Source organism: Nesoenas mayeri (assembly GCF_963082525.1).
Source record: "Nesoenas mayeri genome assembly, chromosome: 20".
Classification (NCBI taxonomy): Eukaryota; Metazoa; Chordata; class Aves; order Columbiformes; family Columbidae; genus Nesoenas; species Nesoenas mayeri.
The window spans coordinates 3252908-3267309 of NC_137569.1; the positions used below are offsets into that span (position 1 = coordinate 3252908).

The following is a 14402-nucleotide window of genomic DNA, read 5'->3' on the forward strand; positions in this document are numbered from 1 at the left end:
CGCTCCCTGGTGCTCCTTGAGTCCTTGGGCAGAGTGTGGCCACCGCTCAGAAGACTTTGGTTGTCACCTGAGGGAGCCTGTGCACACGTCGGTGGCTGAAGGTGTGTTCCCCTACAACGAGACATCACCCTGTCACGAGTCCTGTCAAGGCCGGGATGCTGCAGGTTCCCAGAGGCTCTTTCCCTCTCTGCTGGGGACAACCAGCCTGGACTGTCCCCATCAGTAAGACCCACACCTTGTTAGGCTTATCGTTGTGAAACAGCTTTTGATGGGGATCATGTGAGACGTTACGTAGACAACGGGCTCAGTAACAACTGGCTTTGTTTTGATATCCTTGTGGCAAATGATTCCCCAAGAGCTTTCAGCTGGGCTCCTGTTTGCAGAGCGGGGCAGATTCTGCGTCCTTCCACCTGCTGCTGCATGACCAGTTGTATGTCTGCATCAATTCTGGAGTTCTAGCAGCAACTGGAACGCCCAGGTCAGAGCTTCTCTGCTTTAGGTGTGTTTTACTTGCTTCTACCTCTTCAGTGCGTTGACTGCCTCGGAAGAAAAGAAATTGCAGAAAAGAACGTTCAGCACGAGGATTGCAAGGCGTGAGTGATGGGTTATGGGTCCGGCATGCTGCTGGGTGCTGGTCACCTCTCTCATCCAGCGGACACCATCTGGAGAGGCACAGAAATGAGGATGAGTCGCACAGGGAGGGGGCAGAGCCAGAGGGAACAGGGTGATGGAAGCTGAGACCAGGTGGGGCTCAGGGGACAGAGCCAGAGCTCACCTTTGCCACCACCGCTGCCACGATCCCCAGCACGGCCAAGATCACCAGTGCCACTCGGCCCTTGTTAAACCGCTTCAGAAGGAAGAACTTGGCCAAATCCACCTTCTTCTGGCTGCCAGGTGGGTACCGCAGTTTGTTCGTGCTCTCCATCTTCAGGTCCTTGATCAGGCAGGCGCGGCGGTGGGAGAAGGTGTCAAAGCTGTGCTTGCCATGGTAGGCGCCCATCCCGCTGTTCCCTGAGGGACACAACCCAGGCGGGTCACACCGTGCACGGAGACAGCTGCATTTCTTAAATTCTACTCAGCAGCCCCCAGGACACCCTTAAGCTTGGTCGTGGTGCTTCTCATGCCTAGAGCAGCTGCTCTACAGTGACCGTGGAAACTCAACCAGCCACTTGGCCACGGGCAACTTCATCCCACAGCAGAATCAGAGCTGCGGACAGATGTACCACCACACCGCTTCCATGACTAATGAGCCTTTTTGCAAAGAAACTCAGCAGTGCAAATAGTATTAATGGGAGAAAACAGCCAAAATTTCCTGAATTTCCAAATGGAGGGGACCTGGGCCACAGGCTGCTGTGGGAAGGCTGAGGCCAAGCGTAGGGGACAGGCAGGGACTCACCCACGCCGCCGAAGGGCATGTGCAGAACGAAGGAGTGCATGAGGACGTCGTTGGCTGTCATGCCGCCACTGGAGGTCTCCGATATCACCCGTCTGATCAGCTGCCCAGGGTGAGAGATGGCACAGAACAGAAGGAAATCAAGAGAGGCCACCAACACCATGCTGTCCACAAGAGATGGGGGTGTCAGGGTGAGGCCCGTGTCCCCCTTTCTGGAAGCAGGCTGTGCCTTGTTCCCTGAGATGGGGCAGGTTTATATCACTTAAGGACAAGATCTGTCCAGCTGGAACAGCCATGAAATGAAAAGGCTCCATCTCAGCCGGGTGGGCTGGAGGCGGTGGTGCATGGACCAGCACCTGGGTGCTCCTCAGCCCTCCCACCCGCACTGAGGGCGGTTGTGTGGGGGCAAAGCCCTGACCTAAATTCCTGAGCTGGCACAACAGAGCCTGGAGCAGGGGCAGGAGATGTGCAAGGAACCAGCAATCACCAGCATGGGTGGGAGATACACGGGAGCTCTGCAAACCCAGGAGCCGGGGAGCCTCCAGCAGCTCTGGGGATGCTCAGCATCCCCATGACACAAATGCTGTGATTCAGAAGCAAAAATGGGCCAATACGGGCCCTGCAGGGAGCTGTGACCGGGACCGGCCACGTTCAGGAAGGAACAGCACAGAGACACCTCCGCAGGGGAGCACAGCCCAGACCCACCTTCTTGTTGTTGGAGAAGACGTACAGGGCAAGGGGCTTCTCCCGACAGTTGATGAACTCAATGGCTTCGTCCACGCTCTTCACGGTCAGAATGGGAAGGACCGGTCCAAAGATTTCCTCTTCCATCACCTTTGACTCTGGAGAAACGTCGGTGATGATGGTCGGTGCTGAGGCAAACAAGGGCAAGAGATGGTGTGAGCAGGACAGAAGAACGTGGCCCATCACAGAACCTCGTCCTTTCAACCACATGCATGCAACACCCACCAAGTCACAGACACACGCAGCCCCCAAAGGCACCTGCTGCCACCTGCCCCCCAACAGCTGCCAGAAGCACCTATGAAGCAGGTGGCCTCATCAGCCTCTCCCCCGTGAGCGATCTTCTGCCCCTTCAGCAGGCCCACGATCCTCTGGAAGTGACGCTTGTTGACAATCCTTTCGTAATCCGGAGATGACTTCACATCTTCCCCATAGAATTCCTGCCAAAGGGCACAGCAGAACCAACCCCCTCAACACACCTCCCCACAGCCACAGCTCCAGGGCTGCAACCACTGAACTCAGACCCGGGCTGCAACGGGGACAAGTCCTGCAGCACCAGGGACTCCTCGCTCACCTGCAGAGTCGCCTTGATGTTCTCCACCACCTTGCTCTGGATGGACGGGTCGCAGAGGATGTAGTCCGGGGCGATGCACGTTTGCCCACAGTTCATGTATTTCCCCCACGTAATCCGCCTGCCGGACAAAGGGAGAGGGTTTCTCTACAATCAGCCCCTTCCAGACCCCACAGCCCAGCTGATCATCCCTGAGCAACACCCACGGTCTGGGGACAAGAGCCCACTGAGGGCTTCATCAGCCTGACCTGCAGGCGACAGTCAGGTCACAGTCCTTGTCGATGTAGCAGGGGCTCTTCCCGCCCAGCTCCAGGGTGACGGGTGTCAGGTGCTTGGCGGCCGCTGCCATCACGATTTTGCCCACGGCGGAGTTGCCGGTGTAGAGGATGTGATCGAACCGCTCCTTGAGCAGCTCTGTGGTCTCAGGTACTCCTCCAGTGACCACGGGGTACAGCTCCTGTGGGACCAGGGTGTTGGGGTCACCCCAACCCAGCGCATCACTGCAGCAGAGAAACCTGGGGTCTGATATGGGGCCGCACTCACCGGGTCAAGGTACTGGGGGAGGAGATCGGCCACCAGCCGAGCCGTGTTCTCGCTGATCTCTGACGGCTTCACCACTGCGGCATTGCCTGCAAGACAAACCTCTTGAAGCCCCTGAAGCTCCTCACTCGCCGCTCCCATGGCTTCTGCCCGTGGCCCCATGAAGGATGGGGATGTGGCGAGTCCCCACCTGCTGCAATGGCCCCCACCAAAGGCTGCATGATCAGGACAAAGGGGTAGTTCCAGGCGCCGATGATCAGCACCACCCCCAGCGGCTCGGGGCAGATGTACGCCTCGTCCCGCAGCGTCAGCAGGTTCTTCTTCACGGGCTGGGGGGCTGCCCAGGACTTCAGCTTGTCCATGGCCAGGGCCAGCTCCCCCAGCAAGCCCAGGATCTCATGGCTGAAGGCGTTGGGCCCGCTCTGCAATGACAGGGAGCTTGGGGAGAGGACAGCAAAGACACTCACCGCTTGCACCCACCGCAGCAGGGCAAAGTCATCCAAGACAAAGGGGGACATTGGCAAAAGCCACCTGGCAGCGCAAAGGCAGCCCTTGGGGTCTCCATGTTCCTCAGGGCTGACCGTGGTCCACGCGCAGAAGGGAGAAACCTCCCGCCGCCCCTGACCTTGTGCAGATCCGCATGGATGGCTGCCAGGATCTCCTGCTCCCTCTCCCGCACCATCCGCTCCAGGCCCTTCAGCTGCTGCAGCCTGAACTCCAGCGAGCGGCACCGGCCGGACCTGAAAGCGGCTCTCGCCTGCCCGACGACCCGCTGCATCCTCTCCATGCCGCTCACGCTGCGGGGACACACGGACCCAGGTCACTATGGGGCCATCAGGGGCTGCTCAGGTCAGATGTTCTCCTCCTTCAGTGGCTGTCTGCTTGGGGATCACCCCCTCCCATGCCCCAGCATTGGGCACCTCCCATGGCAACCACATGGCTTGTAGATTTTCTCCTAGCTCAGGGACACCCTTAAACCCACCAGCCACCCCACCCTTGGCTCTCAAGGTGCCAAAACACGGAGATAACCGTGGGCTGGGCTGGAAGCAGAACTGCGTGCCCAGATTCAGCCTCCACCCATCTTCCCCATAACCACGAGATCCTCATGTGGCTTTGCAGAAACATGACAAAACATCGCAGAGATTTCATTTTGCTTCCGGGGAGCCGCCTCTCGCTTTCGGTCAGGACGAGAGACCTGCCTGACCAAAGGAGACACCAAAGTCCCCTCGCAAGCATTAAACTCTGCTCTTCCCTGCCCCCTGACACAGCTGCGCGACTGCCCCGATCCTGACCGAGAAAGCAGATGACTCATTAAAAAAGAAGGCAAAAAAGCAAGTTACCTTCAGAGGAGCCTCTCTCCGCCGTTCTCCTGCAGCGAGTGCGAGCAGGCGCAAGCCCTTCCCCTGACGCGGCTCGGAGCGATCTCTCCTCCCACGAGCGCAGAGCTGGCCCGGGCCCAGGGCTCTTGCCAAACACAAACCGCCCTTTGCCCAGAGACATCCAGATGTATCCACCAGCCCCGGGTCCCCGCGTTCAGATGGGACAGGGACTCAGCTGCCCGCACGGGATTGCCAGAGGCCACGTGGCTTTGCCCAAGTTGGGCACACAAGGCCGGGGCAGCGCGTCCAACACGCGGCTGCAGCCGAACACAGCCCGCGTTGTCATCCAGATCTGAACAAACCCCAGGCTGGTGGTGCCAGCAGATGAGAGGCAGTTGGGGGGTGGATTTGCAGAGGAGAAGCAGCCCCAGGCTTGCCTGGGTCTGGGGGATCCCGCCCCACAAGCAGGGGGTCACCACGCTGGGGACACGCAGCCCTTTGCGGGACAGAGGCACCTTGCAACATGTGTGACGTTCAGCCAAGCTGTGGCCAGAGCCGGGAGAGGCAAAAGACGGGCAGGATTCCCCAGGAGACTGCAGGGACTTACCACGCTCTGTTATTTAAATTCTGTTTATTTAGTACTTGCAAAACGCATCGTTATTAAAAAGGCTTAGCGCATGGATTTTCACCAGACATGATGAAATCCCACCTATTGCACAGTAAATATAATTTTCCACTCTATAGTGAGTAATTGCATTTAATAATTTTTAATTTTGTCTTATTTAAGCATTAATATTTCTAAGTTCCTTTCCCCTTAAATTTCTCCAGCATCCTTGCCCCAAGCCCCATATTATCTCCCAATGCAAGATTACAGCAGACCCAGCAGCTCAAATACACAGGAGTACACACTCTTTCACCAATCGTTTTCCCTTGGAGGACCAGAACAGGTTTGTACTGGTTTTGGCTGGGATGGAGTTAATTTTCATCATAGTCGCTAAGTTTCTTCATCACAGGGTGGTGCTGTCACATGTGATGGAGCCCGGCGTTCCCGGGGGTGGCTGAACATCCGCCCAACAAGGGGAAGTAGTGAATAAATCCCTTAATTTGCTCACTCATGAGCCCAGGTTTCACTTTACCTATGAAACTTTATCTCAACCTACAAGTTTTCTCACTTTTACTGTTCTGATCTTCCCCCTTGTCCCACTAGGGGAGCAAGTGCGTGGCTGTGCAGGGCTTGGGCGTCCACATGGACGAACCCACAACAAGGCACTTCGCAATTCCCGCTTCTCTAAACAGGTCTGGAAATTCTTTTGGATGAGCATAAAACACCTTTATCAGCAAAATACAGGCAGTGCAGGTACCACCTTTGTCATTTTCTAACTGTTACAGGCACACGATGAAACCCAGAGCCCCAAAAAGGGCGTGAGCTGCATCTCCTGACCAGCCATGGTTGATCCTGGCTTATAGAGATCCACGAATATTTCACCTCAATTAAACAGCAAGTGGGAACATTGCGAGGTTGATTCACAACTAACACAATTGGTAGAAACCAGCACAGTCTGTCTTGGGCTCATCACCGAGAGCGTGGCTGTTCGCAGCACAATCGACCATCCTGAAAACTGCAGGGAAAACACCGTCAACGGTCGCGGCCGAGACTCGAGCTCCTGTTTGTTGCTGAAGGGCAGGGAGCGGTTTGGTGCCAGACACGGCGCGTGTGTCTCCGGGAGCCGCGGCACAGGGTGGAGGCAGGGATGCTGTTTCTTGCTCTGCGTCCTCCTCAGGAGAGCTGGTACCCACTGGTCCCTCTGTTTCAGCGCAGCGTTTTGGTAAATGAGTCCGAGCCTTCGCTTGGTTAGTGTCTCTCTCAGGCTACTCCTTGCGCTCGACAGCCCACTGAAATAACCCAGCACAAAAGAAAAAGTGACTTCTCAGCTTAAGGAAACAGACCCAATGCGAGCGCTCAGGGTATGACTTGCACATGGTGCCTTTTCCTCTCTTCAGAAGTAAACCATCTGTGAAAGCAAAACACAACACCGATGTCCTGCGAAGGATTTGCTGAAAAAAGGAAAACCAACTCTCTAGAGCAGCCTGAAGCAAAGCCCCTCCGCTTAGGGTGGCGTCCCCGGGGTCCAGCTCGCCCTTCTCCTGCCCCCTCAGCATGCACTGACTGCCGGTTATTGTGGACAGGGAAAGCATCGTGCTCTGGCTCCAGGGAAAACAAGCCCCACGTTCATACTCTTACAAGGCTTTGCCCAATCTCTACTCAGGTCTACACACAGGAGAAGAAAAAGGCTCCTACCTCAGCGCGACAGCCACAGCGGAGCTCTGAAACCTGCTCCTCCTTACCACAGCCTGCGCCCGCCCAGGCTCTGAACCGCCAGCACCAGCAAGAGGGCTTTGCTCTTCAGCACAGACTGGTGGTTCTGAGAAAACCCAAAGGATTTCACGATGCCGCGAGTTTCCCCGCTTTGCTGAGAAGGCGTTCAGCTACACAGGGCCTGGCTACCTCCGTGGCTGGGGCTTCGAAGCCTGAGCCAGTTGTTGGCTCTTACACCCTCTCCTGGGCTCAGACACACAGCAGGTTATTTCCCCAGCTTGTGGGGCTCCAGCACATCTCCTCACAGCACTGATAGCACCGAGCAGACCGAGGGGCAGAGTCCTGATCCACCCTGACACCTCCCTGGAGTTTGGGGGACAACAGCCCTGCAGCACAGACCCGCCAGGCTGTGGAGCAGCACAGAACGCCGTTGAAGAAAGACCAGGAATCAAGAATCGCTCTCAAGACCTGTTCAAAACATCTTGAGCGCTGCCTCTGGAGGGAGCTCCCCGCGGTGTCACCCACCAAGGCAGAGCAACAACAGCACAGCGGCGGGGGACACTTCTGTGAGGACATTTCTACTCTAGACAGCACTTCCAAGAGTGAGAAGCAGATCTTGGTAACTTCAGGCGGGACAGATATTTAGTCTCAAGACAGATAAAACAGGCCGGGCTCTAAGAAAGGACTGCAGCTGGCAAGAGGGAACTTGCCAAAGTTCAGGGAATTGCACACGCACTCATGCAGAGGGCGAAGGGCCAGAGCTCACCTTCGCCACCACCGCTGTCGCAATCCCCAGCAGGACCGAGATGAGCACGGCGAAGATCACCACTCCCGCTCGGCTCTTGTTAAACCGCTTCAGGAGGAAGAACTTGGCCCAATCCACCTTCTTCTGGCTGCCAGGCGGGTACCGCATTTTGTTCATGCTCTCCATCTTCAGGTCCTTGATCAGGCAGGCGCGGCGGTGGGAGAAGGTGTCAAAGCTGTGCTTGCCGTGGTAGGCGCCCATCCCGCTGTTCCCTGAGGGACACAACCCAGGCGGGTCACACCAGGGGCTCGGTCAGTCAAACCTTTGGCCACTGGAGGCCACCAGCAGGGCAAGAAGCAACACAGAAAAATTCCAGTTGCTTGTCAGCAGCCATGCCTGTTACCTCTCCTGCATCTGCCTCGCTGCAGTTTAAAGCACAACTTCTCCTCTATATTCCTTCAGAGAGAACTGCTCCTTACTCTCTGCAGCATTTCTCAGTCTCTAAGATGTCCATCTATCCTTCATCCTTCTTCCCCATCCCAGTTTCACTCCATACTCTCCAGTACTTTGTTGTGTCCCTGTGTGTGCTGTTCCCTGTGCCCCTGAGCTGTCTCCAGCTCCTCCCTGGGTTTAGCTCCCTCTCCCAGCACCACGCCAAGGCTCTGAGATCCCACCAGTGCTGTGTGAGAGCGTTTCCTGAGGAGCCCCGTGGTTACACCTCTGTTTAACAATTCCAGGACAGCTCATTCTGCTCACACTGATGGTTCAGTCAGGTTGTGAGCACCACGACACCCAAACCCTCTCTGCAAAGCTCCTGCAGGCTGTTCCGTAACCTGTTCTAGTACTCCCCAAGCTCCCACCCTTCCTCCTGCAATTACTGCTAATCGGTCCCATGGCAGCTGATGCAACTTTCACATCCATCTGCACTAAACGCTTCCATCTTCCCAAAAACACGCCCAAGGGTTTTTCTCTTTTGGCCCCTTTCCTAATGTACCCTCAGCATTTATTATCGAGAGCTGTGAGACAGAGACTCTGCAGCTGCAACAGACGCAGGGCAACCTGGAAACAAATCAGCTGCTGCCGTTCCCTGGTCACACTGTGAATCAAGTGACAACATTTCAGGAGCTGCAGTAACTTACCGACACCACCAAAGGGTAATGTTGAGAGGAAGAAATGCATGATAACATCGTTGCCAGTAACACCCCCACTGGAGGTTTCTGAGATGACTCTTCTGATTAACTGACAAAAGAAAGAGAAAACCAAACAAAACATTAGAGTTCCCAGAAGAGACCAGAACAGTAACTGTGCAGGACACCCCATTGGGTTCACCTCCTCCAAGTGACGACCCAGATCAGCCCTCTCCATGCAACCTCAACACAGTGGGAAAGCTCAGAGGAAGGAGGTGAAAGCTGGAAACCTGGGAGTTTGCCTCCCCAGTAATGTATTAAAATGAACGAATCAAAAAAGACTACAAGGCACCAAAGAGAAAATTCAGCCTTTTAGCCTTCTACTTCACAAATAAAACAAAGGCAAAGCACTTCAGCAAGAGCCGGGGAGCCTCCAGCAGCTCTGGGGATGCTCAGCATTCCCATGACCCAAATGCTGTGATTCAGAAGCAAAAATGGGCCAATACAGGCCCTGCAGGGAGCTGTGACCAGGACTGGCCACGTTCAGGAAGGAACAGCACAGAGACACCTCCGCAGGGGAGCACAGCCCAGACCCACCTTCTTGTTGTTGGAGAAGACGTACAGGGCAAGGGGCTTCTCCCGACAGTTGATGAACTCAATGGCTTCGTCCACGCTCTTCACGGTCAGAATGGGAAGGACCGGTCCAAAGATTTCCTCTTCCATCACCTTTGACTCTGGAGAAACGTCGGTGAGGATGGTCGGTGCTGAGGCAAACAAGGGCAAGAGATGGTGTGAGCAGGACAGAAGAACGTGGCCCATCACAGAACCTCGTCCTTTCAACCACATGCATGCAACACCCACCAAGTCACAGACACACGCAGCCCCCAAAGGCACCTGCTGCCACCTGCCCCCCAACAGCTGCCAGAAGCACCTATGAAGCAGGTGGCCTCATCAGCCTCTCCCCCGTGAGCGATCTTCTGCCCCTTCAGCAGGCCCACGATCCTCTGGAAGTGACGCTTGTTGACAATCCTTTCGTAATCCGGAGATGACTTCACATCTTCCCCATAGAATTCCTGCCAAAGGGCACAGCAGAACCAACCCCCTCAACACACCTCCCCACAGCCACAGCTCCAGGGCTGCAGCCACTGAACTCAGACCTGGGCTGCAACGGGGGTAACTCCTGCAGCACCAGGGACTCCACGCTCACCTGCAGAGTCGCCTTGATGTTCTCCACCACCTTGCTCTGGATGGACGGGTCGCAGAGGATGTAGTCCGGGGCGATGCACGTTTGCCCACAGTTCATGTATTTCCCCCACGTTATCCGCCTGCCGGACAAAGGGAGATGGTTTCTCTACAACCAGCCCCTTCCAGACCCCACAGCCCAGCTGATCATCCCTGAGCAACACCCACGGTCTGGGGACAAGAGCCCGCTGAGGGCTTCATCAGCCTGACCTGCAGGCGACAGTCAGGTCACAGTCCTTGTCGATGTAGCAGGGGCTCTTCCCGCCCAGCTCCAGGGTGACGGGTGTCAGGTGCTTGGCGGCCGCTGCCATCACGATTTTCCCCACGGTGGAGTTGCCGGTGTAGAGGATGTGATCGAACCGCTCCTTGAGCAGCTCTGTGGTCTCAGGTACTCCTCCAGTGACCACGGGGTACAGCTCCTGCATGGCAAACAAGAGCCTTACAGTTACCTTGATTTAAAGCAAAGACATCAAGGGAGCAGCTCTGCACGGGGCACTCTCTTGTGAGCTACACTGGGATCTGGACAAAGGAGAACGGTAACAGACGGAATTTCTGCTCCTTCCCCTGAAATGACATTTCAATTGCTGCATTGAGCCTCATGAACTAAAAGAAATAAAGTTGAGGCCAGGGCTGGAGAGCTTCTCCCACACTTTAAGACCAAGGGCACATACAAGCACTGAGCTCTAACAAAGGCCGTCTCCTTTCTCAGCTCTTGCCCCTCGCTTAGAGAAGCACTAACTCCCCGCAGGGAGCCCCACAGCGGGACTCTGCTGTCAGAAACACAGCCTCAGAAACACAGTGCGACACACGTCACAACTGCCAGACAAACAGAGGAGAAACACCCCTCCTGCTATGATGGTGGTTTGGCAGGACACGAAAATTCGGAACACAGTGCCAATGAGCAAACAGCAGCCAGTTCGCAGGTAGGGCCGAGCACAGCTGCATCCAATGCAAATTTGTGCTTACCTAGAGGCAACCCCAGCACAGTGTCCAAGAGAACAATTATTGCAGCAAGATGTACACACACCTCTTCATAGGGTTACGAATGCCAAAACACTGTCACGTTGCAGTAACATTACATAAGCACGTTAGGTTACACAAACACAGGAAGACCATATCAACGTGTCTCTGTACTCTAAGAGTAATTCAATCCCTCCCGTATCTCCTGCTGACGCTCCTTTGGAGAGAATGGGCAACTGATTTGACTCCAACAAGCAGGAGCCCTTTGAAAGCACAACAGGTGCCAAGACAATCACGGGGTCGCACTCACCGGGTCAAGGTACTGGGGGAGGAGATCGGCCACCAGCCGAGCCGTGTTCTCGCTGATCTCTGAAGGCTTCACCACCACAGCGTTACCTGAAAGACAAACCCAGTGCAGCCCCTGAGCCCTCACACACTGCTTCCTGCAGCGCCTACCCACGATCCCACAAAGGATGGGGCTGCCGTGGGTCCTCACCTGCTGCAATGGCCCCCACCAAAGGCTGCATGATCAGGACAAAGGGGTAGTTCCAGGCGCCGATGATCAGCACCACCCCCAGCGGCTCGGGGCAGATGTACGCCTCGTCCCGCAGCGTCAGCAGGTTCTTCTTCACGGGCTGGGGGGCTGCCCAGGACTTCAGCTTGTCCATGGCCAGGGCCAGCTCCCCCAGCAAGCCCAGGATCTCATGGCTGAAGGCGTTGGGCCCGCTCTGCAATGACAGGGAGCTTGGGGAGAGGACAGCAAAGACACTCACCGCTTGCACCCACCGCAGCAGGGCAAAGTCATCCAAGACAAAGGGGGACATCGGCAAAAGCCACCTGGCAGCGCAAAGGCAGCCCTTGGGGTCTCCATGTTCCTCAGGGCTGACCGTGGTCCACGCGCAGAAGGGGGAAACCTCCCGCCGCCCCTGACCTTGTGCAGATCCGCATGGATGGCTGCCAGGATCTCCTGCTCCCTCTCCCGCACCATCCGCTCCAGGCCCTTCAGCTGCTGCAGCCTGAACTCCAGCGAGCGGCACCGGCCGGACCTGAAGGCGGCTCTCGCCTGCCCGACGACCCGCTGCATCCTCTCCATGCCGCTCACGCTGCGGGGACACACGGACCCAGCTCAGCCCGGGGTCCCTCCCCAGGCAGCAGCTGCCATTGCCTCACAGCCCTGGCCACTCACCCCCACCCACAACCCCACCCCCCAACACCCACTATCACGCAGCCCTAATGCTTCTCAACTCCTGAATAATTTCCTGCTGTTTCATTTGGAAAAGTTTGAGAAGGAGCAGCGCGGGGAGCGATCCCCAGCGCCACAGCCGCGCTGTCACGCCGGCCGCCTCCCCCGCGTCCTGGCATCACCCAGCAAGGCCGCGGCGAGCGCAGGGCCCCCGAGGGCGGCGCGGCCGGGAGGCGGCGGCCCCTCCGAGGAGCCCCACGGACCCCCCATTGCAAACCGGGCCCCTCAGCCCCCTCTTCCCGGGAAGCGCCCGCGGCCCCTCCGCCCACCCGGGTCCTCGCTGCCTCAGCCGCTTCCGCTTTCCGCCCACGTGACGCCGCCCGAGGTGGAATGGGAGAGGCCGCAAGGCCACGCTCCGCCCACACCCGTGTCTCCCCCCGGGCTGGAGCAGAATGGAAGCGGCCAGGGCCGGGGGGCGTCAATCCGCCGCTCCGGCCGCGGGTTCGCGCTCGGCCCCGGTTCAACGATCGCCCCCCGGAGGAGCGGAGCGCGGTGCGAGCCGCGGCAGCGGGTGGAAGGGGCCGGAGCACGAAAGCTGCAGGCAGATCAGGGAGTTTGGCAAGAGCGCAAGTGGAGAGAGGAAAGAACGAAAGAGCAGAGGCGGATGAGGAACCCGCACCTGGCTCCGCGCAGCCCGCACCTGGCTCCGCGCAGCGCGCACCTGGCTCCGCGCAGCCCGCACCTGGCTCCACACAGCCCGCACCTGGCTCCGCGCAGCGCGCACCTGGCTCCGCGCAGCCCGCACCTGGCTCCGCGCAGCCCGCACCTGGCTCCGCGCAGCGCGCACCTGGCTCCGCGCAGCGCGCACCTGGCTCCGCGCAGCGCGCACCTGGCTCCACACAGCCCGCACCTGGCTCCGCGCAGCCCGCACCTGGCTCCGCGCAGCCCGCACCTGGCTCCGCGCAGCCCGCACCTGGCTCCGCAAGGCGGGACGCTCCTTCCCCGCTCCCGGCGGCTCCGCTGCAGCAGCGCCGGTTGCTCGCAAGAGCTGCCGGTGCCCTGCGGGGGTGGGAAGAGCAGCAGGTTGTGCAATGCGGAGCAGGGCAGAGAAACGTATTTCCTGAGAATTCGGGGTGGAGGCAAAGTCCCCCTCTCGGGGTTACTTATCTAAGGGAGGTCATTGACACGGGGAAGCTTCACCCGTGGTTTTCCCCTGCAGAGCACATGAACTGGCTGAGCGCAGAGCGTGGTGCCCCTTCCCAACCTCCTGCGTGGGGTCCAGGGGGGAGAGACAAACTGGCTGCAGTTGGTGTTTGGGAGGAGGCAGAACAGGCAACAGGAATAGCCTGGCCAGGACAGTCAAATTAACTTTGATACAGCACTTGCGTGGGAAACAAGCCAAAAAAAAAGCAGGGAAAAGGAGCTGAGACAAGGCTGGGCTCGTTCCAGTTAAAAATAGTCCTGCTGCAACTTGTTCTAAGTAACACAAGGGGATTATTTGAAAGTTCCTCCCGGGTTGTTATGCAGGACCATTTCTGCTGTGTTCTTACACAAGCCATCTATTGCTAATGCTCCTCAGCCAAAACTGCACCCAGCAAAATCTCTGCCCCTGGGTGCTCCTGCCCTGGGCATGGGGCTATTGCGGAGCAGATGCTCCTCTTCCAAAATTTCATGACATTTTCCCAGATCAGCGTGACTCTCCGAGGCTGGGGGCTGCCCTTTCGCTCAGCAGTCTGTGCCTGAGCCGTGACTACCCTCAAACACAAAGCTCGGTTTCAGTGAAGTCAGTTGAGCTTTGCAACTCGTGGGCTGTGGTTCAGCAACCACGTGAACATTTCACAAGCTATTGCACAGATCTCAGCAGTAAACAGCCTGGAAAGAGAATGACAAGAGCAACTGCCAATGCTCACATGCAGGAGGCAACACGTGAAAGAAAAACACGCTGGGCTTGACAGAGCCCTTGCGCTGTGGTGCGTGAAAAGGAGCTGGGTTTGTGTTCAAGGAGATGTGGGTAGAAATAGTAACTTTCCTTGCAGGAGCGTTACCTGATGCAAACGTGCTCGCCTCCATCCTGTTAGCATCCTTGCAGGCAGGAGTTCTGTCCAGGCACCACGCTGTCCGAAGGTCTAAGGAAAATTAGATAAGGAACAAATGCTGCTGCAGTCGGAGTAAAAGTCCTTGCGCTTATTGTGCACCTGGGGAAATGGTGCTGCAGGTCACCCTCTGCAGGAACAGGGAGATGCTCTTTCTCATTCTGCAGAGCC

General features: G+C 57.2%; 2 protein-coding genes across 3 annotated transcripts; both read right to left on the reverse strand.

Annotated features, from left to right (window-relative positions):
* Nucleotides 1–644: 644 nt before the first annotated feature.
* Nucleotides 645–4049, reverse strand: LOC308047989 (aldehyde dehydrogenase family 3 member A2-like; the record flags this gene model as incomplete). Its single annotated transcript, XM_080356828.1, has 10 exons — nucleotides 3871–4049; nucleotides 3436–3667; nucleotides 3249–3334; nucleotides 2954–3162; nucleotides 2709–2826; nucleotides 2433–2574; nucleotides 2099–2265; nucleotides 1397–1496; nucleotides 776–1011; nucleotides 645–662 (listed from the first exon to the last, which is right to left on the reverse strand). The coding sequence occupies exons 1-10, from the start codon at nucleotides 4030–4032 to the stop codon at nucleotides 645–647; spliced, it is 1470 nt and encodes a 489-aa protein (XP_080212954.1). The 5' UTR covers nucleotides 4033–4049.
* Nucleotides 4050–5236: 1187 nt separating this feature from the next.
* LOC308048309 (aldehyde dehydrogenase family 3 member A2-like) lies at nucleotides 5237–12507 on the reverse strand. 2 transcript variants are annotated; one of them, XM_080357352.1, is made up of 11 exons: nucleotides 12468–12507; nucleotides 11887–12058; nucleotides 11452–11683; nucleotides 11266–11351; nucleotides 10206–10414; nucleotides 9961–10078; nucleotides 9685–9826; nucleotides 9351–9517; nucleotides 8766–8865; nucleotides 7648–7898; nucleotides 5237–6457 (listed from the first exon to the last, which is right to left on the reverse strand). In XM_080357352.1, the coding sequence occupies exons 2-11, from the start codon at nucleotides 12046–12048 to the stop codon at nucleotides 6434–6436; spliced, it is 1491 nt and encodes a 496-aa protein (XP_080213478.1). In that variant the 5' UTR covers nucleotides 12049–12058; nucleotides 12468–12507; the 3' UTR covers nucleotides 5237–6433. The 2 variants fall into 2 exon arrangements, with proteins under 2 accessions (XP_080213478.1, XP_080213479.1); XM_080357353.1 differs by having other exon boundaries at nucleotides 6438–6576.
* Nucleotides 12508–14402: the final 1895 nt, after the last annotated feature.